This window comes from Eumetopias jubatus, unplaced genomic scaffold (assembly GCF_037043125.1).
Source record: "Eumetopias jubatus isolate StellerSeaLion01/CBP00866 unplaced genomic scaffold, mEumJub1_p1.0 scaffold_7, whole genome shotgun sequence".
Lineage (NCBI taxonomy): Eukaryota > Metazoa > Chordata > Mammalia > Carnivora > Otariidae > Eumetopias > Eumetopias jubatus.
The window spans coordinates 8663623-8687197 of NW_028274813.1; the positions used below are offsets into that span (position 1 = coordinate 8663623).

The window sequence follows — 23575 nt, forward strand, 5'->3', positions numbered from 1 at the left end:
CCTGCCCTGATTATAATTACTTCTTTTCATTTAGGATGCCTTGTTCTTCCTGAAGGATTTCTTCACAAGTCTTTCCACAGAAGTAGAGCTTCTAATGACTCCAGATCCAGAAGGTATTAAATATGTATAGTTTGGAAAAAGTCTATATCAAATACTTGGATTGATTTTGATTATGAGGCCTTTTTGAGAGTGTACTTACAGTCTTTATTCTCATTTATATAAATGTGCTTTGTGTTTATTTTTTTATATTTTGCAAATGTAGTTTATGTAAGAGTAATAATTTAAAAGGTGGAAGTCAGTGGTCTCTGTAGCAGTTACTGTGTTTATTAAATGCAGCAAAACAAGCTAAATCCACATTAATTTTAAATGGTTGCTCTAAAGAAGCATTCCTAATTTTTCAAATGCACACATTACCTTTTCAGTTAAAAAGTCTCCTGGAGCTGATGTCACCTGCAGTTTGCCAAGGCATTTAAGCACCTCCAAGGAGCCAAATCTAGTTCTTTCTTTTCCTGGGCCAAAGCAGCCTTCCCAAGATGGTGGTGCCAGTTCGGTGGAAATGGTTAATGGGGAGGAAGAGAAGGACTTCTCAGCTGGAGAAGCATCATTTAGTGATCAGCCCGTGTTTTTTAGGTAAATCACTTAATTTTGATAACACATGAAGTTATTTTAGCGTTTTGCAGGTTGATCTTTAATGTGTTTGTGTACCACCACTAATCATGAGGTTACTCCAGCTTTTCTTTGCCCTGCCCAACAGTAACTAGTGTCTTTATTTACACGTGGGCTCCACGTATCCTGCACCCCTTGATTACAGGTAGTAACCCTGGTTCAGGGCTATTTTCTCTGGATTCTGCAGCAGGAATGTCCTTTTCCTCTTAGCTTTGTTTTCCTCCTTCTGTCTCTCTTCCCAGCCACTGGTACGGCTTATTTGTACCTCCCCAATCAGGATGTCCTTTACTCTTTTCCCTTACACACCTTGGCTTCCTTTTTCCAGTGTGGGCATTTTCTGTCTGGTGTTCCATCTGCCCTTCCCCATCACTGCTGTGTCTTTCCTGACCCTTCACTCCCTGGCTCAGTCGGCACTGTCAGGAAAAGCAGGCCCGCGTGCTCCTGCTATCCGCTGTAGCTGCTGCCCATGACTCAGCTAGCTGCTTGCACGCTGGAATTTATCCTCGACTCCAGACCCATTCATTCTTCTCATCATCTTTCCCGGCCCCTCATGGTGGGCATGGAGCCTTGGCTCCATTGGAAGGAGAAAGAAGGAAGATCTAAGCCACCTGTTGTTGTGAGGGACCGTTAGTTACTTCCCCTTGTTGTCCGTACTCCTGTTGACATCGATTGTCCCCAGATTCTGTCTTTTCAAGCTGACTTTAGGTTAGACTTTGGGTATGGCCCAAAGCGGGCAGTAAGCTATTTAAAGTGCTTTCATATTTTTATATATATCTTGAAAATAGAGAAAAATATGAGAAAATAGAGAAAGATATGAGAATTGGAAAGATCCTGGGATAGATGATCTCTGGCAGTTGTAAAAGTTTCACCAGGAATGAAGAATCTCTTTTATTACTTTCCCACATTGATCTTTAAATTTTTTTTACTACCAGAAAATTGCATATCATAAGTAATAATGTGAATTCTCATTTTATATTAATCACACATGAACTCCTAGTTTGGTTTTTGTAAACACTGGTTAGCCAGTCCGAAAGAAATTGAATTGTTAACAATTCTGGCCTGAAAGCAAAGAAATTTAACATTTCTTATTCAGCTTGTGTGGCCTCACTTAGGTAAATGTTTTTGGTTTTTTTTATTACACTATTTAAAATTGCTATGGATTTCTGTTTCTACTCTTAAAAATTCCTAGAAGGCCTAGGGGTGGTAGTCAGTGATATAGTCCAGTTTACTCACTTCACAGACGAGGAACTTTATTGTCCAGAGAAGTAAGTTGACTTGCTCAAAATCACACAGTTAGTGGCCAAGTCAAGACTAGAACACAGGTCTTAATCCCAAATCTGGCGCATTTTCTAAGTGATGGCCTAATAGCCCCCAACCATTCCACAGATATTTATTGAGCTCTTACTCTGTGTATGCCAGGTTTTGTTCTAGGCACAGTAAACAAAGCTGAGAAAAATTCCCTGTATAATTGAGCTTACAAATAATTAAAATACATGATTTGCCATATTATGTGCCATGAAGAAAACAGAGTGAGAAGGAAGAGAACCAAAATGCCCAGGGACCCATGTGGAGCTGTGTATTTGGAAGATGAGGGATGACCTGGGGTCCCAGGCTCCTGTAGTGATTGACGTTTAAATACGGCATTTCCATTTTGCTGTGGGTTAAATTGGACTTTCGTGGAATGGCTTAGGATATAAACACAGACATTAATTCTGTAGAAAAATTGTGTTTTAAGTCCAATTTACAGTCCAACTTTGGGAAGCCGGCTCCTTTTGTTTGATGTATACCATCAGCGTATAATTAAGATTTTCATTCTCACAGAATTCCCAATGCTTGTGTGTTGATATCCTGTTTATAAGCATTAATTTCAAGAATGCTCACTCAAATTCACCAACGTGGGTGGCATTTTAAAAATTTACTAAGACGTTTAGGCTCAGAGTTTAAGTTCCTTGCCCATGATTGCATCACATATAACTGGTAAAACTGGGATTCATGGCTGGCTTTTCTGGCACTTTCTGCTTCATGGTGGAGCTGAAATAAATCCCTTACCTCTTCTTTTTTACTTCTTGGTAATGATTCTATTACTTGATTTAATCTTGAAGGTCACCTTTATTATTCTTCTGTATAAATTAAGAATATCTGCCAGAATAAATTTTTCTAAGGTAAACATTTAGTAAACTGGGAGGTTTGTTTTTTTTGTGACAAAATTTAAATAAAATAAATACAATGTATAAGATGATTAACATTAGTTTAGTTGTTATATTATCTTAAGATAGAACTAAAAGACATTGCCTTTTATTTAGGTCTTCAGATACATTATTTTATGGTTTTGTTTTTATTATCCAGTTAAATTAATTTATTTCTAATTTCAACTATTCGTACTTTTGAATATAAATAACTCCTCTCCTTTCTTTATCTTCAGAGAATTTAGATTCACATCAGAAGTTCCTATTCGACTTGATTATCATGGCAAACACGTATCAATGGATCAGGTTTGGAAACTTTGTATAAATACACTCTACAAAATTATCTCTTTTGTTTTTCTAATGGAGTTAATTTTTAAACTTTTTCTGTCATGGTTTTTATGTTTGAAGTGACATGCAAGATTTTAAAATTTAATTCTGTTTTTAAAGTAAACATCATTTACTTAACCTGTGAGTAAAATTTAGTGTAATTTGGGTCATATATATTAGTAAGTGTGTATTTTTTTGATGTAAATACTTCAAGTGTTTTAGCTGCATAAGTGAATGAATATTACTTCGACTTGCCCAAATAACAACCACTTTAAATGTTGGGTCTCTCAGTTACACATTAATCTGGCTTTTTTTAATTTTAAAGGGTACGCTGGCTGGGATTCTGATTGGTCTGGCCCAGTTAAACTGCTCAGAACTGAAGCTGAAGCGGCTTTTCTACCGGCATGGGTAGGTCGATTTATACCATATGAGGCTTTATGGTATAGTGACTGTGATTAGCTTACAACAAATCGATCCACTGACTTTTCTTAGCAAACATATCATTGTTCTACAGTATTGTGTGCAGAGAGCTTTTTTTTAGAGGAGGCTTACTGATTAGGGGCTACTTTTTATGCTGAGAGAGTAGTAGTTTGAACAGAGTAGTATTTTTCAAAAACAGCTATAGTTATTTTTTAATAATTTCCCAAAGTCATACATTCATTTATTTAGCAAAAAGACTGGAAGTTCACAACGTAATGGTTCTTAGTGGCTGAGAACCATGTAGCAGTTTATAGACATTGAGTTAATACTATGCTAGAGCTTTAAAAATTTTATTTATTTATTTAAGATTTTATTTATTTGTCAGAGAGAAAGAGACAGAGAACAAGCACAAGCAGGGGGAGCGGCAGGCAGAGGGAAAGGGAGAAGCAGGCTCCCCACCGAGCAGCGAGCCCGATGCAGGGCTTGATCCCAGGACCCTGGGATCACGACCTGAGCCGAAGGCAGAAGCTTAACCAACTGAGCCACCCAGGCGCCCGAGATTTTATTTATTTGAGAGGGAGTGTGTGTGCACACACAGTGGGGAGAGGAAGAGCGAGAGAGAGAATCTCAAGCAGACTCTGTGCTGAGTATGGAGCCTGATGTGGGACTCGATCTTACGACCCTGGGATCATGACCTGAGCTGAAACCCAAGAGTCTGATGCTTAACCAACTGAGCCACCCAGGTGTCCCCTATGCTAGAGTTCTAGATGTTCAAGAAATAGGAGCAGTGGAAGAATACAGTTATACGTGTTACTGAAACCTTGTAGAAATTACTAACATTAAACTGGATTATATATATGTGTACATATATGTGTGTATATGTACATTCAGATCGAACATCTATAATATTTTGTCCTTGTAATTGGTAAATTTTCTTTTGTCTTAAGTTAAAAAACCCTAGCTTATTATGGTAAACGAATTAAGGCAGTCAGAGAAAGACAAATACCATATGATTTCACTCATGATGAACAGATGAGCATAGGAGAAGGGAAGGAAAAATAACAGGGAGGAAGGGAAATCATAAGAGACTCTTAACTCTAGGGAACAAACTGAGGGTTGCTGGGGGGCGGCAGGGGTTGGGGTAACTGATGAGCATTAAGGAGGACACTTGATGTAATGAGCACTGGGTGTTCTATGCAACTCATGAATCACTAAATTCTCCTGAGACTAAAAAAAAAAAAAAGTTCCCCCAACTTATCTGAACCTACGAATTTCTTTCTCTTTTCTGTATACTAATAGTCATTTGCTCTAGCTTGCTAGGTGTTGACAAATTGTTTTCGTATGCCATCACGGAATGGCTTACTGACATTAAGAAAAACCAGCTACCAGGAATCCTGGGAGGTGTTGGGCCTATGCATTCACTAGTACAATTAGGTGAGTTTTCTTTTTTAATCAAAAGATGATTTATTTTGCCTGATGTGTGATTCTTAACCCCTTTGGAGTTATGGGTGCCTTTGGGACAGTCTGTGTGAGAGGACCAACTTTCTAGAAAACTTCTGTGTGTGGTCATACACACAGGTAAGAGCACTTTGCGTTCCCATTTGAGGTTAAAACCCCGGGGTTAGGGTGCTAGCAGAGATCTGAGTTCGAGCACTCCCGCTGATCGCTCCGTGTTGACCGTTGTTCTAGTGCAAGGCCTAAAGGACTTGGTCTGGTTACCGATAGAGCAGTACCGGAAGGACGGCCGCATCGTCAGAGGGTTCCAGAGAGGTGCCGCCTCCTTTGGCACCTCAACAGCCATGGCCGCCCTGGAGCTCACCAACAGGACGGTTCAGACCATACAGGTATCTCTCCACCGACTGCCGTCCTCCCTATGGAGAGGAACGGTTCCTGCAAAATGGTCGGGGGTTTATGTTTTTAAAAAGACACTGTGAAATATACAGAACATTGAGAATAGATATCTTATTTACGATGATTTAACATCGTGGGGTTTTTTTGGGGTTTTTTTGTTTGTTTTTATTAAAGAATTCGTAGAATAAAGCAGTGGAATCCAGTGCAAATTTGTGTTTCAGTTAATGTAACTGTTAAGTTAGTCAAGGATTTATTTATTTATTTATTTACTTATTTATTTATTTTTAAAGATTTTTATTTATTTATTTGACAGAGAGAGACACAGCGAGAGAGGGAACACAAGCAGGGGGAATGGGAGAGGGAGAAGCAGGCTTCCCCCTGAGCAGGGAGCCCGATGTGGGGCTCGATCCCAGGACCTTGGGATCATGACCTGAGCTGAAGGCAGATGCTTAACGACTGAGCCACCCAGACACCCTAATCGTGGGTTTATTTTGCCTCATTTATATGAACAGATCATAGCTAAACGTGAAGGAAGCATTACAGATCAAAACAGACTTATTTTGTTAAGTGTTAAACTCCAGTTGACCTTACCCAGTTGTTCACAGACAGGGCATTCTCGATTAACCTGGTAACGTGGAGAGTGTTCTCAGAGGGAGAGAGGAGGACTGAGAAAGTCAGCTCAATCCAGATACTAGTTCTTAACGTGCACTTTAATGTTCTTGGTATAAAAGTGCTAAGTTTTTGTCGTGAAGAACTCCCGATACCACAGACGCACCTGCATTAGGGCCTGCAAGTCCCTCTGTTCTTCCCGACTCCCCCATGGCAAGTGCATTGTTGGAGCAGAACTCTGCAGACTTTCTTCTGATTCATTTCTTACTTTCTGATAAATGATCCAGGCGGCAGCAGAGACTGCTTATGACATGGTGTCTCCTGGGACCCTTTCTAGTGAGACCAAGAAGATCAAAAGGTTTCCTCATCACCGCTTAGCCCACCAGCCAGTGGACCTGCGGGAAGGTGTGGCCAAGGCCTACAGTGTTGTGAAAGAGGTGAGTGCGTACCTGGGTGCTCAGGCCGGAACCGGCTGGCCCACTTTCCTGGCTTTTGTTGGAAGAGTATTTTGTGGTTGGAAACCCCTGCGAGTGGACTTGGAATTGCTACCAATAGCAAGTGCAAATGTCTGCGTGAGGTCAGAGAAGAGGGCCGGGTAGTGATGGGCTCACAAGGAGAGTCATGATCTGGAGGAAAGGCTGATTCTCCTCACGTGCAGAAGCCAGCCGGGTAATGGACACACGCACACGCTCGCACTACCCGGACGTAGCACGTAGTTGCCCTGCTCTGTAGTACTCAGCTTTGTTTAAAAGTACAGCTTTTCAGCTGAATCACTCGCCCTGATCCCGTTCCCATGCCTTCACTCTCCTGAAGATGGTACACATTTTTTGGTACATGTTTTTGTGGTTTTACTGTGTATGTATTCATAAGCAACACATGCTATTGTTTATATTTTAAAAGTTAACATATATGGTGTCATAGGTATCACTGTGTAACGTCTGCCTTTCAAGCTCTGTCCACAGTGATATACGTACATCTCATTTAAACTTTCTACGGCATTTCATCGTAGGACTGTGGCATACTTCATTTTCCTATTGGTAGACCTTGTTTTCCCTAAACCACTGCTACAGCAATGTTCATATAAATGTCCCTTTGTTCATTTGTGCAAGAGGCTGTTAAGAATGAAGTTGGTGATTTGTAACTATCTGAATCTCAACGTTTATTAAGCCTAATTGCAATTTAGTTGCACCAGTGAATCTGGTTCTTAATGGGCACTGTTGGGAGCATTCCCCGTTGTAATCTTTCTTGACAAAGTTTGAAGTGGTTTTACTCTTGATGCATGTATTAGGATTTCATTAATCTTTTCCCCCATCTATTCTGACAGGCACAAGTGCCTAGGACAGTCTTTTCCCTGACAAAGTGGCCTCTGTGGTCCCGAATGGTCGGGAGACCAGTGAGGTAGGGCCCTGAGGAAATATATTAGTGGAATAAAGGCAAGACCACCTGCTTTTCTTAAAAGGAGACTTAGTTGGGAGAATAATTACTGGTCAGATCTGTTCCTATAGATGTCACGATTGGGCCAGTTATCAGTAGACATGTTAGAAATCAGGTTTATAAAAATGATCCTGGGGTTCAGGGCATGGCAGGGGCCATGGGCCACAGGATATAATAGCACTTGGAAATGGAGCACTTTGCAGTTTGCATAACGCCTGTCTGATTTAATCTATATTCATTTGAAAAAATATTTGTGTGCTTACTTTGTGCCAGGTGTATAGCAACCCTTAAAGGTAGGTGGTGTTCCTCACTTGCCCATGAGGACACTGGCTCAGCAGGAATGGCTCCCCAGTGTAGCTGGGCGAGTCAGTAGTGGGGCCTCGATTGGACCCTGGGTATTCGGGTCTGCCGTGCGGTTCTCTCTCTAAGACTTGTCAGTGTGAGCACAGATTGAGATGGTAGGGTGTGCTTGATTACAAGGAATCTGACTTCCGTGTTCAAAACTTTTTAAATAGAGGCTCTTTACATGGTGATAAATGTGTCTTTTCCCTTTTAGATGTTAAGTAAATCAAAGATGGAGAGAACACATTCCAGCTGGTTCACAGATTGGCTCCTCTAGATCCTGGCTCAGCACACTGTGACTTCTAGGTCACGTCTGGCTCAGGCTTGTTTTTGTGTGGATCTACCAGCTCAGAATTATTTTAACAACTTGAAAGTATTGTAAAAAGGAAAAAAAAAAAAAGAAAAAGCATATACGATAGAAACTGTGTGGCCCACAAGTATTTGCCTTGTGCTGGCTGACCCTTGCTTCCGTTGTTCCCCTGGGTGGGAGGCCGGGGGCTGTGGTGGGGGCAGCGACCCGGGGCCAGGGCCTGCTTCGTGAGCACGGAGCGCCAGTCTCTGCGGGTGTCTTGAGCCAGTGAAGTCTGACAGTCGCCACAGACTTTCTCCCCCATTGAAAGGACTTGACTAGCAACAAAACAGAACAAAACAAAGAACGAATGAAAAAAAAAATACTTGGCCAAGGTAAACACACTGAAGTGAGAGCCGAGATACGAATTCACTTCTGTGACACGGTGGTGGCGCTCACTGGGTTGTCATCCTCTAGAACCTTCTTCCTGTCTGCGGGCTAGGGAGGGTGTCTGAGAGGAGACAGAAGGATGCAGATCGCACAGGTGGACCAACCGTGAGCGTTTTCTTTATTGTCATGGTTTCACTTATTGTAGATAGTTTTAAAAACTGCACTTGTATTTGTTTTTAGTTCTTCTGTACTTTTCCTCCCCCTACAGTATTACATGTTTACCCTGCTGTGCCGGGTAGAAATGATACCCTTGTTAGCTGGTCAGAGTGATGGCTGGATTCTGGCTTAGGACAGGGTTCCTTGATTTCCCTGGAGAGCCCAGAGTGCCTTGTGCTGTGCCCTTCACTGAACCGGTCACAACGGAACAGTGCCTTGTGTCCCCTGCGGGATTTCTGAGTTAGACAAACAGATTTAAAAGTGGTGTGAAGCTTTACCACTTTGGCTTGATCAGCACATTTATATATTGAGCTTTAAAGTGTAGCAATCATGATTATTTTAATGTTACACAGTTATAAGAATCATGAAAAAATGCTACAGAAACTTTTAAATTATTAAACATGTTCCTGCTTTGTTTTCAGAATTTTTTCTATTTAAGCCAGTCCTTTTATCTTAATTGAATGTTCCACAATTATCTTTTCTAGTACCTAGATAGTAATTTAAAACAAATAATTTTCTGGAGCTGTGTAGAATTAGGTTTTCTTGTTACAGTTGACTCAAAGGAGCTATCACCGTATTCCTTTTGTGATTATATTTATTCCAGAAGCTTTATTTGCTAAGTCTGATTTAACTAGATGATTAATAGTGCCAGGAAAGCTACTCTTAGATCATTAAATAGTTCTTTAAGCTTCCCTACGTGAAATGGTAGCTTAGCTATATTTTCTACATACACGTGTCACAACAAAATGCTAAATTATAATAATTGCCTCTTATTTTCCCTATAATTACAATTTTGTCATAAATATAATTATCCTGGTATCTCAAAAAGCACAGTGGGTTTTTTGGTCTGGTTACAGGCATAATGTTGATGTACTCTGCTAAAGTTGTATACAATAGGATAATTTAGAGATTTTTCTGACCTTCTCTCCTCTCCCCTTTCAGGGACTTACAGACACGGCTCAGACAATTTATGAAACCGCAGCTCGAGAACACGAGAGCAGAGGGGTCACTGGTGCCGTGGGCGAGGTCCTGCGCCAGATTCCTCCTGCAGTGGTGAAACCTCTGATTGTTGCCACAGAAGCGACATCAAATGTATTAGGTGGCATGAGAAACCAAATTAGACCAGATGTTCGGCAAGACGAGTCACAGAAATGGCGCCATGGGGAAGACTGATATTTCAGATGCAATTCTTTATGGAGATAGTGAGGGTGGAAGTAAGGAGCATAGTGTCCCATTGGCAGCTTTAGAGGGTACTCATTTAATTTTATTGTGCTCATCTCAGGAACAAAAGCATTTCTTAGTTAAATAATTTAATATCAAAGCAACATGCAACCAAAAACTTGTGACATTTTAGGGCTAGTTTGGTACTTGCCTCGAGAAGTGTTTGGTAGTTAGTGTCAAAAGTTCTTAAGCGTTTGCTGCCAAGTGAGTGGAATGCTTGCTTTTATTAAAATGGCTGTAATTCTCCTTGCTATGGATGAGAGATCGTTGGAAGCCTCCTGTTACAGTACAGTGTGCTCAGAAACTTTGAAAGTGCACTTTGAAAGCACTGTTTATGTTGCCCTGAGGAGTTGATTTTTCTCAAGGTTTAAAAAGAATCACAGCTTCGAAACTTTCATTGAGAATGAGAGACAGAAGCTACAGGGAAAGCAAAGCAAATAGGATTTTAATATAAATATCCCTGAGGAATAAATAACCTAGTCTGTTGGATTTAGTGTCCGTGCACTTGAGAACATTATTTCCATTCCCTCAGAAAATCTTATCTGTGGGCGTTGAGAACGTGAATGTCGCAGACATGTTCTGTTGTGTTGCACTTTATTGTGTGTGTGTGTGTGTGTGTGTGTGTGTGTATGTGTATGTAGATTAATACGAGTCATGTGATCTATTATGTAATTTACAGATTTTCACAAAATATAAAGAGGAGTAAGACTGAATGTTTCTGGCAAAGGAAGCTAACTCAGATGTAGTAACTTCCATTTATTTAAAGTGTAAATGAAAATGTGCATTCTATAATGTACTGGGGCCCATATGATTTATATGTTCACTTTTCAGCAGATATAGTGCAAGCTTGTTAGGAATGTGTGGAAAGGGAGATTGGAAATGATTTTTACTTTGCTGAAATTAACCAAAAATCCTCCAAATATGCCCTAGTAAGCTATTTCGAAGTACCATTTTTACTTGGTTAACAGTGTACATTTTGATAACCTGTCAGGAATGAATAAAATATTTTTATTTAAAGGTAAAATTGTTTTATGCTTCCATGAACATTTTGCTTTTCTTAGAGCATATTCATAGATGGGATACTTGGATCCATCCCAAGATACTTGGGAATACTTTCTCGAAACTGATTTTGGTTAATATCAAGTAAATCATTGCCTAGGAGTAAGAGGAAAATTGTTCACAAGGACTCACTTTTTGACTTTAGGTGAATCTAGTAGAAAAAATGCAGGACTTTGTGTTCATCCACTGATGTGATGTGAATTTTAATTTTCTGAAGTGGGGAGAATGCCGTTCATGTGAATTTGCATGATGTGAATTTTAATTTTCTGAAGTGGGGAGAATGCCATTCACATGAATTTGGATTTCAGAACTACATTTCAGGTTGGGGTTTGAAAAATGATGTCGAATCGATTCCATTCTCTAGATTTTCTGAACAAGAAAGCAATGTAAGCCAAACATCTGGACATTTAAAATTTATGAAAACTACGTTAACAGCATTTAATTTTTATTTCCTTTTTATTGCTGAAAAAACTTAAAAAAGGCACTACTCACAGAACCATCCGTTACTCTTTCCCAATTAAATGGATTCCATGCAGAATGTGATCCTGAGTAAACAGTAGCCACGCCCGTGCATCATCGAGAAGGCTTAGCCGGCTTTGGGGGCACCTTCTGACCTCCCTGCTCGCTGACCCCAGGATGCTGCATGCATCCTTAAAACAGAACATACCATGTCTCTTATTTGTGATGATTAATCAAACTGCAAAGCCCTTCATCAACTTAAAAATATAAAATTTCTAATTTTAAAATACATTTTCCATAGTTACGCTATTTAAGTTCAGTTAGATATAGTCTAGGGAGAAATAATCTTCTTTGCACTCCTGATTTGCAAATAGACCCATCTTTTGACAAATTTGGTTGTAAATCCTAGTGTAACATGTATCTTCATGTTGTCATTTCCATGGTTCTCTGTGACCACAGAATCTGGGTTTGGGAACCAGAAACCTGCCTCAGAAAGGCCCAGTATCAAGGCTCTGTTCATTGCCAGTTTAACCAAGATGCTCTTTATTTGAGATGTTTATGTAGACTGTATTTGAACACTTCTGCATTATTAAGTATCCTCAATTTTTTATTTCTTAAAAATGTCTTCTCCAACCTTTATGTCACAGCGACACAGTAAGGAGGGCGTTAGGCATGACCCTTAGGCTGCCAGATCTGCCCTCACTTGGCAGGTGACTTGGCCAAGGCATTAGATTTCTGTAAGCCTCAGCATCTGTTTGTAAACGAAGGGGTTTTGTATGACAAAGCCCAACAGAGATTTTTGGATGATCAGGGTGTGTGTGTGGTGTGTGTGGTGTGTGTGGTTTGGTAGACTGCCCCGTGTGTGTGTGTGTGTGTGTGTGGGTGTGTGTGGTTTGGTAGACTGCCCCAGACTAAGGGGTTTTGTACGACAAAGCCCAAAAGAGATGGATGATCAGGGGGTGTGTGGGGTGTGTGTGTGTGTGTGTGGTTTGGTAGACTGCCCCAGACCTGTGACACCCTGGGCTGGGGGTGCTGGAGAGCATGGAGGTCACACCACACAGGGTAGCCACGGGCTCCCTCAGATCTTGGATCTCTGAGTACTGCATTTCTGAGTGGCCACCGGGCCTGTGTGGTTGACTTTGATGAGCTATCCTGCATGGAGTAGACGGTGTGTGTCCACGTGTCGCTGCACGGAGGCCATATGGGTGTTTCCCCAGCGAGTCCAGGTGAGCAAGCCTGACCAAGATCCGTCAGCGAGTTTTAAGACCACAGTGTTACAGAAGCATGTGAAGACCACTTTATAAAGGCAGCGATACTTCCTCTTGAATGGGGCTGATGTGCATCCCATTTCCCTTCCTGTCTGTCCCCAGATTGCTATTATTTACCAGTAGAACATTCCCTTTTAATATCTGCCTTTTAGGACAGACATAATACAGCCTTTCTTCTAGACACAGCAGTAAACTTTGACTTTAGTGAAGGTTGGGTCCAGTTTGGATTCCCACTTTAAGCACATATATTTCACATCAATATTTTTATAATCTAAGACTCACTTTAGGGAATCTTTCCAAGTCCCAGTGTGCCTAGAATAGCAAAAATACTAAAAACTGATGTTTCCTGCCTCCTGCTGTGTGTCACTTTTAAATGGTATTAAAATATTTCCAGGAAAAATGTCTAGTTTTTAATCCTCTCCTGTAAAAACCGTGTTCTGTAGGTTTGGTGCCCTTGCTCGGTTTCAAAACCATCTAGGCAGCTCTGTCTGCTGCTGTGCAGGGGCCACTGACCCAGGGGCGTCGGGCCTGCCTCCAGTGCGTTCAGGTCGGGTTCTGTGCACTGTGTACTCTCCCCAGAGCGGGTGGGCAGCAGGCGGTGTTGACTTGGCAGCCGTGTTAAATGAGAACCCTTCACTACATGGTTTCAGGGTTAGCAACTGTCGTGACATTCATTTAAATTGTGTAGATATGAAAAGCTTCGTGACTTTAATCACGGGCCTTTGCTTCCCTTTTCTTACACCTGCATCGGGTAGAATTCCTCAGAATTACAGGGAGCAGTGTGGCAGGGCTAGTGTTCGTGGTGAGCAGTCACTCCGTTTCCCCTCACATCCTCTTGACCCGCTGGAGACATGAGGGCCAATGTCTGTAAAGTTCCTTGAGCTTGAAAGTAAGGGACTGTCAAAAGCAAAGTGATACTCTTGTATCTGCAGACGCATCCATCCACTGGACATACCAGTTGGTATCAAATAGAATAAATCAAACGGAAATTTGTGAGTCTTAGGTTTAACTAGGAAGGCTACTTGTAGAGTGTACAATATAGGGGGGAAAATCTTCTATCAAACACTCTTATTTCTGTTTATAGGAAGGTATAGTCGGTCTTTCCATAGAAGCCTAGTTGTGCGCTTTAGTGCCAACTTCCTTTTATCTCCATATTTTGGGACCATGTAGGCGCACCACCCCCTTTAGCAGACCTTGTAAGCTTACGTGGGGAGTATTTTCCTCGATCCTGTTTCTGTACATCAGACACAGAAGAGCTCTTCTAACACACCAGCGTCATGGGCTGTGTTGGGGATGAGAAATTTGAGTTTCAACAATTCACACTGAGAGGTCAGCAGTTTTCAAAAACATCGGAGTCCGGGATTTTTGCCTCCCATCCCAACCGTGGCCACCGTGGTTTCGAGCGTGTGGCTCGGTGGGAAGCGCTGGAGTGCAGGCTGCTGTGCGACTCGGGATGGCCAAGGGGGTGGCAGCGGCCTCGGTGACCCCTCTGGTGCCGTGGGCGGTGGAATTAGCAGCCCCCCCTTTAAGAAGCGTGTTCACTTTGCTGTTTGACTCACGTTGTGCATACATGAAATGGCAGCTTCCAGCCTCGGGGTGGGTTTCCTAAGCGCCCGGGGGCGCAGGCCGCACTGGTCACTTTTCCACTGTGGACCGTGGTGGAGGGGGGGCGCCGAGTTCGGCTCTCCTGCGAATCCCTCCCTACTTAACCTTGGACGTGGAACTTAATCTCACCACAGTGTTGTATGCTCCTTGCTGAGTTCCCTAGTTTCCCTACTTAATTTTGGATGTGAGTACTTTAAGAACGCTACTGCTGTATGAGTCTTTTTGTGGAAATGTAACTCGTCCGTGTGACTATGGAAAATATTATGAAATGGAGAGTATACTTGAAGAAAATTAAAATATTTACTCTTTGGAGTTTGGTTTAAACACTTGTCTTTCGCCAAGAACGGGTCCCACGGCCTGTACAAAACACTTCTCAGGGTGGGGCTCAGGTCTGTGGCAGATCCTGTTACTGAGACCCCGGTGCTGGTGACGGCAAATCATGATTCAACCTGCCGCCCGTTTCTGAGCTGCACGGGGCATGTGATGGTAAAGCTTGCCACTCCTACCCCCTGCAGGGTGTTCGTCACTCTTGTTATCTCAGCCCTGCAGTGTGGACTTGAGACAAACATACCTTCTCGTGTCAGTCTGAGGGACCTAGATAAATATCTGGTAAGTCTGCTCTATATGGGGGAATGTTTTTACTTGTAAAAGAGAGATTTTATTTATTATTTTTGGGGGGGCAGCAAAAAGCAAAGTTTATTAAGCGATAGCAAAGTGATAGTACAAAGCTCCTGAGGAGGGAGGGGGGACCTGAGAGGGTTGCCCTAAAAGAGAGATTTTAAAGGAGTACTTTTTAAAGATTTATTTATTTATTTATTTTTAAATTTTTGACAGAGACACAGCGAGAGAAGGAACACAAGCAGGGGGAGTGGGAGAGGGAGAGAAGCAGGCTTCCCGCGGAGCAGGGAGCCTGATGCGGGGCTCGATCCCAGGACCCTGGGATCATGACCTGAGCCGAAGGCAGACGCTTAACGACTGAGCCACCCAGGGGCCCCCTCCCCCCCTTTTTTTTTAAGATTTAAAAAATTTTCTTTAATTTTTTGACAGAGAGCGAGAGAGGGAACACAGGGGGAGTGGGAGAGGGAGATAAAGGAGTACTTTTAAAGGCAGTCCTTTAAAAGAAGTTTTGATAGGACCGCTGTCACTGTGAAAGCACTCTGAGCTACCAGGGAAACATCAGGGCACACTTCACACGTGGCTCTTGTGATGGAGGGATAGGAACCTTTGTGCGGTGCTTGCTGCCTGCCGGTGTCGGCGTGCGTGGGTTCTTTCTGTAACCTCAGGGCCCCTCAGAGAGGCAGTTGGTGCCGTCCCTGTTTTCCAGAGAAGTCAAGAACCTTGCTGTGGCCACATGCTGTGACTCCCAAACCCCATGCTCATCCTGGGACGTCATTTAAAGGGGACCTTGCACAGTTGTCTGAATTAGTGAAAGCTCATCACTAATTAGGAAACTAAGAAAGGAATTCTGCTAAAAGATTAAGATTCACGATTCTTAGAATGCTTGAGCCTAAGGCAAGAACAAACTTGCTTCTCCATCTCTCACCTGCATCTCTAGCCCTGCTCCCCTCTCCTGGCTGGGCACCAGCCGCTCTTGTCCTTTGGTTCTGCCACATCCCTGTATGCAGGGGTTAGAGATCTTTCTTTTTCCTTTTTTTTTTTTTTTTTATGATGTTCAGGCCCCACTCAGCACCAACTAAATAAGAATCTGCGAATGGGGCTAAGTCAGGGTCTCCACACCTTAGCAATTTTGACATTTGGGGCTGGTTAATCCTCTGTTGGGGGGCCGTCTTGTGCACTGCAGGATGTTGAGCAGCACATCCTTGGCCTTACCCAGTAGAGGCAAGTAGCACCCCTCAACAACTGTGAAAACCAAAATGTCCGCAGATACGGTCAGATGTCCCCTGGGTGGCAGAATCCACCTGTGCAAACCGCTGGGCTCACAGCTCCCCTGGGGAAATAATGTGCCTCCTGGAGCGAGAACAATGCCTAAGAGCCTTCCCACATTCCTCTCCAGAATGCTCTGCCTGTTTCCTCCTTGTTGCAACTTACAAGGTTACCATTTTCAGACAGGGCCAGCCACCCTACCTACCTCTTTATTCTCCATTATCGCACACATTCCTTGAAACCGTGGTCCTGCTCTCCCAAGTCCACACTGACTTGTCTCAGTGTTTATTGCCTGACACCCTCTGTGCGGGCAGGGCGCACACGCACCTGGCGCCTGGCACCGGGCCTTGCCCAGAATCAAGGCATCGGGGCCTAGTGAATGAATGAATGAACTTTAGCACTCCTATCGTCCTACACAGTCACTTTGCAGTGAGGATGTCAAGGCCAGAGAGGCAAAGTTACGTGCTCAAGATCACATGATTAGTACTTGAAGATGTCCTTTATTCAATGCAGTTTTACTTGCTTGGTTTTAGCAATATGTGAGGATACCAGTACATCCATAAACATAAAATAGGTGAAAACCCCATATTTGTTCAGTATTTACTCTGGGACTGCCATGCTCAGGACTCCTCCCTGTGGCATTCACACTCAGCCTCAGCCGGGGCCCTGGCGGACGGCCACACGGACGACTGGCAGCGGCCGTAAGGAAGGGACTGACGGAGCCTTGGCGGGCAGGGCCAGGGAGACCACGGCTACCTTGGAGCCTCTTTCACGTTCAGCTCTGGGTCCGTCCTGGGCCTCCCAGTCGGGGGTGATTTCTCGCCTTCTGAGAAGCCGCTGGAGCAACGTAAGCCTCCTTGCAGGCCCGAAGGGACAGAGAGGGAGAGGTTCCCAGAACCTGCAGCCAGAGGAGGGGCCGCCTGACCAGGGCGGTGGCCTTGCGTGCCGGGCAGTAAGCCGAGGGGCCGGAGGAATAAATCCCCCCCTCAGGCTCCTACCCTCCCATGTGCTGCTGGAGCCCCCGAGGGGTAGATAAGCGCCACCCAGCCCTCGAGCATCCTCTTACTTGTATTTGTGTTAGTCCTTCTGCAGGGGCCGAAACTGATGCTTAGGAGAAGCGGCCTGTCCAAAGCCACACAATCTGCTTGTCAAGGAACACTCGTCACCAATGACAGATGAAGCCCCCAAACCCAGCCGCGTTTCATCCTCATGAAGTCCAGTCGGTGCTCCTCAATACGCGGCAGCTCTCCTCAAGTGGGGATGGAGGAGCCCAGGCGTCCCCTGTCTTGTAGCTCTGCCTCCCCCTGGACGGGGTGGGGGTGGGGAGGAGGACAGCCTGGCTCTGGCGTTTGCCCACCAGCTGTAGGTCAGAATCCTGGCCCGTGACCACACCCAGCCCGAAGGGAACCTGACGTCGCCGCCTTGCTGTGTGTCTAGGAAGGGAGGAAATGGGAGTTGGTGAGCGCCTGGCCAGACTGCTACGTGTAGCTCATAACTTGGAATTTGCATCCAGGAATGTCTGCAGACCCACACTTAGCAGCACCCTACTGGAATTACAAGTAGTTTCCCTCCAAGACAATTTGCCACCACCAGAGTTGGAGCTTCGCCTCTGCCCCCGGCTTGTTTATATTCCTGAAAGCAGTTGCACATGGAGCAAATAAAATTCGGCAAACAAATTTGCTGAGTAACGAGGCAGGATGGTATAATGTAGCGGTCCTCACAACTTGTCGGCACACTGAAACCACTGGAGGATCTTTTAACAATTCCAAAATTCAGGCCACACCCACGACCAATTAAGTCAATCCCTGGGGCATATTTTTGAAGCTCCCCGCGTGACTCGTGTGCAGACAAGTTTCGGTACCACTGGTATAGTAGCTAAGAATACAGATTTTAGACCTGCTGAATCCAGGCTTCAGTATTTGTTAGCTGTGTGGCCTTGGGGAAGTTGTTTAACCTCTCTGTGCTTCAGTTTCCTCCTCTATAAAACAGAGATGATAATATGGTTGTCATGAGGATTGTGTGAGTTAATGCATGAAAGTGCTTAGACTAGTGTCTCACACACTGTATCATGTGAGCGTTAGGGGTAGTTAACTATTTCCTGAATGCTTACTGTGTGCCAGGTCCCAGGTGAGAGCTGAAAGACGTCCCCTTGGTCTTGGGGAGCTCAGAACCCAGTGGGAAGACATCGATTAGACCCAGCTAATCATTCCAGCCATTTGCCCCTTATAAAATGGAAATCAATATGTTTTGCTCCTGAGAGATCAAGTGATATTCCACAAAACTGAAGCAGAAACTACTCAGAGCAGTTTTAGACTTGGAATTCCTGCTTCTGAAGACCCCACCTGGTCTCTCCTTTCCCTCGGCCATGCAAACTTCCTGCTTCCCTGGCGTTAAACACAGATTGGGGGAAGCCTGGGGCTTGCTGGGGGAGCCGGCTCCCTTTTTAGCTGATGTTCAGGATTGCCTAGTTACAGGGAAATTTGACTTGGAGGGTACATCCTGGTTAGCATTTGGAAATAAAAGTCAAAGAGGGTGCTGGAGGCAAAGTCGTTGGGGCTTGGGGACAGCCGAGAAAAGCGAACCCTACCACGTCCTTACCGTAAGAATTTCTAGGCTATCAGCAGAGGGCAAACCATTCCTTTTTTAAAAAAGATTTTATTTATTCATTTGAGAGAGAGACAGAGCACACAAGCAGGGGGAGAGGCAGAGGGAGAGAGAAGCAGGCTCCCCACTGAGCCAGCTGGGAGCCGGAAGTGGGGCTTGATCCCAGGACCCGGAGATCACGACCTGAGCCAAAGGCAGATCCCCAATCATCTGAGCCATACAGGCACCCCACACCATTCTTTTAAATTTAGATTCCATTGAGGAATAAAGGAGAACATGGCTGCTTGGTGCAAAGTATAATTCTGTTTCCAAAACCCTAACATGAGCCTTTGTCGGCCCAGATGTAGCCCAATTATTTTTAGAGCGAGGGAGACCAAAGGGCTCTAACTCCAAAATGCATTTAACATGTGGTAAAAGTTAAGCGCAATCCCCCTCCCTGTTCCACTCTGCTTTTAAAAATCAGTATCAATGTCACAGCTCCACACTCAGAAATCCCCCCTTTCATTTGTGACGGACACCCCTAAAGCCAAATAAACACCTCTCTTCTCCATTTCAGTTTAAACTAAAGTTTTTCTTTTAAGATTTTCCCCTTCAGAACATACTATTGTCTTCAAAACTCTTTTTAATTCTTCTTACGGGCTTTCATTTTGAAAGCTGTTTTCTTAGCCTTTATGTCCTGTTTGCTGGAGTTTTAGCCACTCTCCATCCCAAAGGGTGACCTTGAGTAAGTCACTTAACTTTGCAGCGTCTCAGTTTCTCCGTGATTTATCCGTCTGATAGATCCTGACAAGGGGAAACACCGAGTCAATGATACACCCGTTTAAGTGTGGGTGTCTGTTGCCAATTTTCCTCTTGTGGAAGTGGTACCTACTAACATAACCCCAACAAAATTAATCACTAGAACATTTTTTATTATTTTGAAGAGATCTTTAAACAACCGTGTTCCAGAGAAATCCTTGCCTTTTCTCATTTCTATGTTCTGTTAAGCTTTGGAACCTGTATGTTGTAACCCTTTTAAGGGCTTTGGAAATTTGTGCAGAATCCTCGGTGGGGAAAAGAGCAATCCTCCGCGGGGGCCAGCAGGGGGCGCCCGCTCCCTTCCCGAGTGGAATTCAGCTCGGCAATTGCCCCGCGCCGAGCCCTCCAGCAGCAGCGCAACTGAGCCTGCGCAGAGTCAATCCCCGCCCCGCCAAACCCCCGCCAGGTACCGTGGGAAAGTTTGGGGAAAATCCTATCCCTGCCCTCTCGCCAGGCTTTTCCGTGGCAGCGTCCTCTTCGTCGAAGACACTGCTTAAATTAAAAATAAAAATGTCATTTAATTTCACATTTGATTTCTCCCTGTAAATAACTCCCCTGGGTGGTAGCTGCACCAGGGCCCTCTCTCAATCTCTGTGATATTGCCCCTGAGGGAGTTGTCACAACAGGCTGATAAGGGAATATTTGGGGCATGAGGTAATATTCAGATAAAGGTCTCTGGTGGTTTTTCCTGCAGGGGTATCTAAAGGTGAGCCTGCAACAGAAGCCAGTTTAAGCTTCTGTGCTGGATTCCTTCCTCTGCTGGAGATGCAGGCCCCAGCCCCCTAACCCTGCCCCTCAGGGCTGGGACGAGGGGGAGGGAGGGGCATGGGCCTTGGGCACATCAGTAATCAAGATAAACAATAATTTAATGCTATGTTCTTAAAAAAAAAACCCCACATGAATGCACAAACATCCATGATGAACAAAACATCAGCATTTTATTTTTTATAAGATTTTATTTATTTATTTGAGAGAGAGAGCACAGCTGGGGGCAGAGGGAGAGGGTGAAGCAGCATCCCCGCTGAGCAGGGAGTCTGACTCAGGACTCGATCCCAGGACCCCGAGATTGTGACCTGAGTGAAGGCAGACGCTTAACTGACTGAGCCACCCAGGCGCCCCTTTTCTATTTTTTAAATAGGTAATAACTTTATTTTTAAAAGTAAGCTCTATGCCCAACATGGGGCTCGAACTCACGACCCCGAGATCAGGAGTTGCTTCTTCCACTGACTGAGCCACCCAGGTGCCCCAAAACACTAGCGTCTTAAATAAAGATCTGACCCTGCACCTCCAAGCGCCTCTGATGTCACCTTTGGCCAGGTCCTGTTGGATCCTGGCTTTCAATGTGGATACCTGTCTGTTATGATTGAACCTCATTCTTCCCTTCCTTTGCTCCCCTTTCCCAGCCTCACCCCAAGGTCGGCAATAGGATGACGGAGGGGATATTTGGGACTTTGGGAGAGGGTCCAGGCATTGACTGGAGGAATTTATTGTTAAACACCGGGGAATGTCACCGAAACCAATTGTGATGAGTTGCTAAAAATACTGTCGCTATTTGGGCTGGAGGAGAGATGGCTATGATGGAACGAGCAAACACTGGCTGTGTGTGCAGCGCATGCCAGAGACGGTTCTGCACGACTCTGTATGCTTGGCTCTTCAATCATCCCAACTGTTGTTTGTGCGGGCCTCCTGCTTGGACACCCCCTCTTGAGTGTGCCCGCCTCCAAGCCTCCCTATGTCCTGCTGTCCTGACACCATGGCTTCTCCCCTTCCCTTCGTTCAAGGCTTCAAGCCTGACGGCCCTTCACCTCCAAGAAGTCTCCCCAGACCACCAGCCTTTCCTTGAAGCCATCGCTGAAGAACTAGATCACATGAGCTAAAAGGTTGATGGGCCTTTCCAGGCTGATGGGCCTCTCAGTTGGGGGTGGGGGGTGATCTTGTTCCCACAGGACATTTGGTAATATCTTGGGACATTTCAGCTGTCCCACTGGGGCAGGGCTTCTAAAATCTAGTGGTAGAGGGGAAAGGGCTGAGGTGCTGCTAAACATTGTATGTGGCCCCAGGCAGCTCCCACACCACAAAGAGCTGTGTGGCCCAAAATGTCCGCAGTGCCAAGAAACCCGGGATCAAAACTTGCTAAGGTTTTACCGCGGGTTTGGTGAAAAGTCTCTCAGGAATCTGGTTTGCATTTCACCACTGGGCTTTCATGTTTTTGTCCAAGGAGTGACAGATGTTTGGAATTTGAGTCCCTCGAAGTGAGGGTTGGGCAAGGTAATGGGAGCTGGGGTTGGAGGACACTGTTTCCCTGCCTGAGCTTGGAACTAAGTGAGGCAGTCAAGAGTCAGCAGATGGAGGCCACAATGTCACCTTCACGACTGAGGAGGGCTTGGTGGGTGATGTCACTTCGATGTGTGGCATCAACAGGTTCGTAATTCTGAACCCCAGAATCAGGCCAACTTACCCACAACGTCCAGGCAGTGCAGGCCATTTCCTCCACTGAGGCAGAGCGTCTAGCGCTAAGTTGACCTCATGGCTGAGAGAAGACCAGTCTGTGGACAAAGTGGGAATGGGGGAGGGCAGCAAGCTCTATAGGCTCAATTCTTGTTTTGAAACCAGTCAGGTCACTTTTCTTCCACAGAGAGGAGTAAAGAGTGGGCAACAGGCCAGGGGCGTAGGGAGCTATCCTCAGTGAAACCTGGTGGGTCAGTCAGGATGGGAGGGGTTCTGCTGCGTAACAAACATCCCCTGACGCTCCGTGGCTCACAACCACCGAGGTTGAGTTCTCTTACTGCATGTTTCATGCAGGTGGGGTAGGGGCTCTGCTCTTCTAGGAACTCAGGGGTCCAGGCTGACGGGCCTCCACATCTTAATGACATCACCTTCTTGACACAAGCCTTCGGGGTTTGCTACAGCAGAAGAAGAGAGAATTGCTTCTGCCTCAAAGCAAATCCAAGTCCCCTGGCGTTGGCCAAAGGAGTTGAGAGGACCACTCTCAGCCTCCACAGCACGAGGAAGTTCAGTCCCTGCTTCCCAGAAGGACGGGAGGCCTGGAACTGTTGCTGGACAGCAGAAATGTCTCTTACAGGAGAGCAAGGACGAGGAATGGCCTGGCCCTCCCCTCACCTCACCCTGTCAGCACCGGGCAAAGGTACTTCCATTCGAAAGACAGGGTGTTTGGGGCGCCTGGGTGGCTCAGTCGCTTAAGCATCCAACTCTTGGTTTCAGCTCAGGTCGTGATCTTAGGGTCATGAGATCCAGCCCCGAGTCAGGCTCTGTGCTTAGCGCAGAGTCTGCTTGAGACTCTCTCTCCCTCTCCCTCTGCCCCACCGCCCTCTCCTCCCCCCTCAAATAAATAAAATTTTTTTTAAAGATTTTATTTTTTTGACAGAGACAGAGACAGCAAGAGAAGGAACACAAGCAGGGGGAGTGGCAGAGGGAGAAGCAGAAGCAGGCTTCCCCGCCGAGCAGGGAGCCCGATGCAGGGCTCGATCCCAGGACTCTGGGATCATGACCCGAGCGGAAGGCAGATGCTTAACGACTGAGCCACCCAGGCGCCCTAAATAAATAAATCTTAAAAAAACCCAAAAGACAAGGTGTTCTTAGGAAGCACTTTCTGGGGAGCCACTGTACAGGTGGAGAAGGCTAGACAGAGTAGGGGAGCTGGTGCCTCATCCAGGCTCCTCAACAGTGTTGTCACCTCGTGTGACGGGGCAAACCATTCTGGGTCTCAGGTCTTCCACCTACCAACTGAGGAGCTTGCATGTGACGACGTCTTCCACGTCCTATGAAGGGTCCGAGAGGACAGTGTCTCATTGTCCTCTGCGCCTGCGCCTTGCACAACACCTGAACTGTATTAAGCCGACAGTAAGTGCAGTCAAAGCAGTGGGCAATTCAGCCGCTCTGATTCTTAGATTGGGGAGGTCAGATTTGGGGTGCTCCCCAGCCTGCCT

General features: G+C 45.1%; 1 protein-coding gene and 1 long non-coding RNA gene across 4 annotated transcripts in view; both read left to right on the plus strand.

Annotated features, from left to right (window-relative positions):
* ATG2B (autophagy related 2B) overlaps positions 1 to 10975 on the plus strand; it is a 79943-nt gene extending 68968 nt beyond the window's left edge. For all 3 annotated transcript variants that reach the window (XM_028099012.2, XM_028099013.2, XM_028099015.2), the window contains exons 35-42: positions 35 to 113; positions 423 to 630; positions 3089 to 3158; positions 3505 to 3587; positions 4912 to 5033; positions 5289 to 5443; positions 6347 to 6496; positions 9673 to 10975. In XM_028099012.2, the coding sequence (XP_027954813.2) occupies positions 35 to 113; positions 423 to 630; positions 3089 to 3158; positions 3505 to 3587; positions 4912 to 5033; positions 5289 to 5443; positions 6347 to 6496; positions 9673 to 9903 (1098 nt within the window). In that variant the 3' untranslated portion in view covers positions 9904 to 10975. The remainder of the gene's footprint in view (positions 1 to 34; positions 114 to 422; positions 631 to 3088; positions 3159 to 3504; positions 3588 to 4911; positions 5034 to 5288; positions 5444 to 6346; positions 6497 to 9672) is intronic.
* Positions 10976 to 14847: 3872 nt separating this feature from the next.
* On the plus strand, positions 14848 to 17902 carry LOC114205533 (uncharacterized). Its single transcript, XR_003608418.2, has 2 exons — positions 14848 to 14951; positions 17308 to 17902. It is a non-coding gene; the product is annotated as an uncharacterized LOC114205533 (long non-coding RNA).
* The last annotated feature ends 5673 nt before the right edge of the window (positions 17903 to 23575 follow it).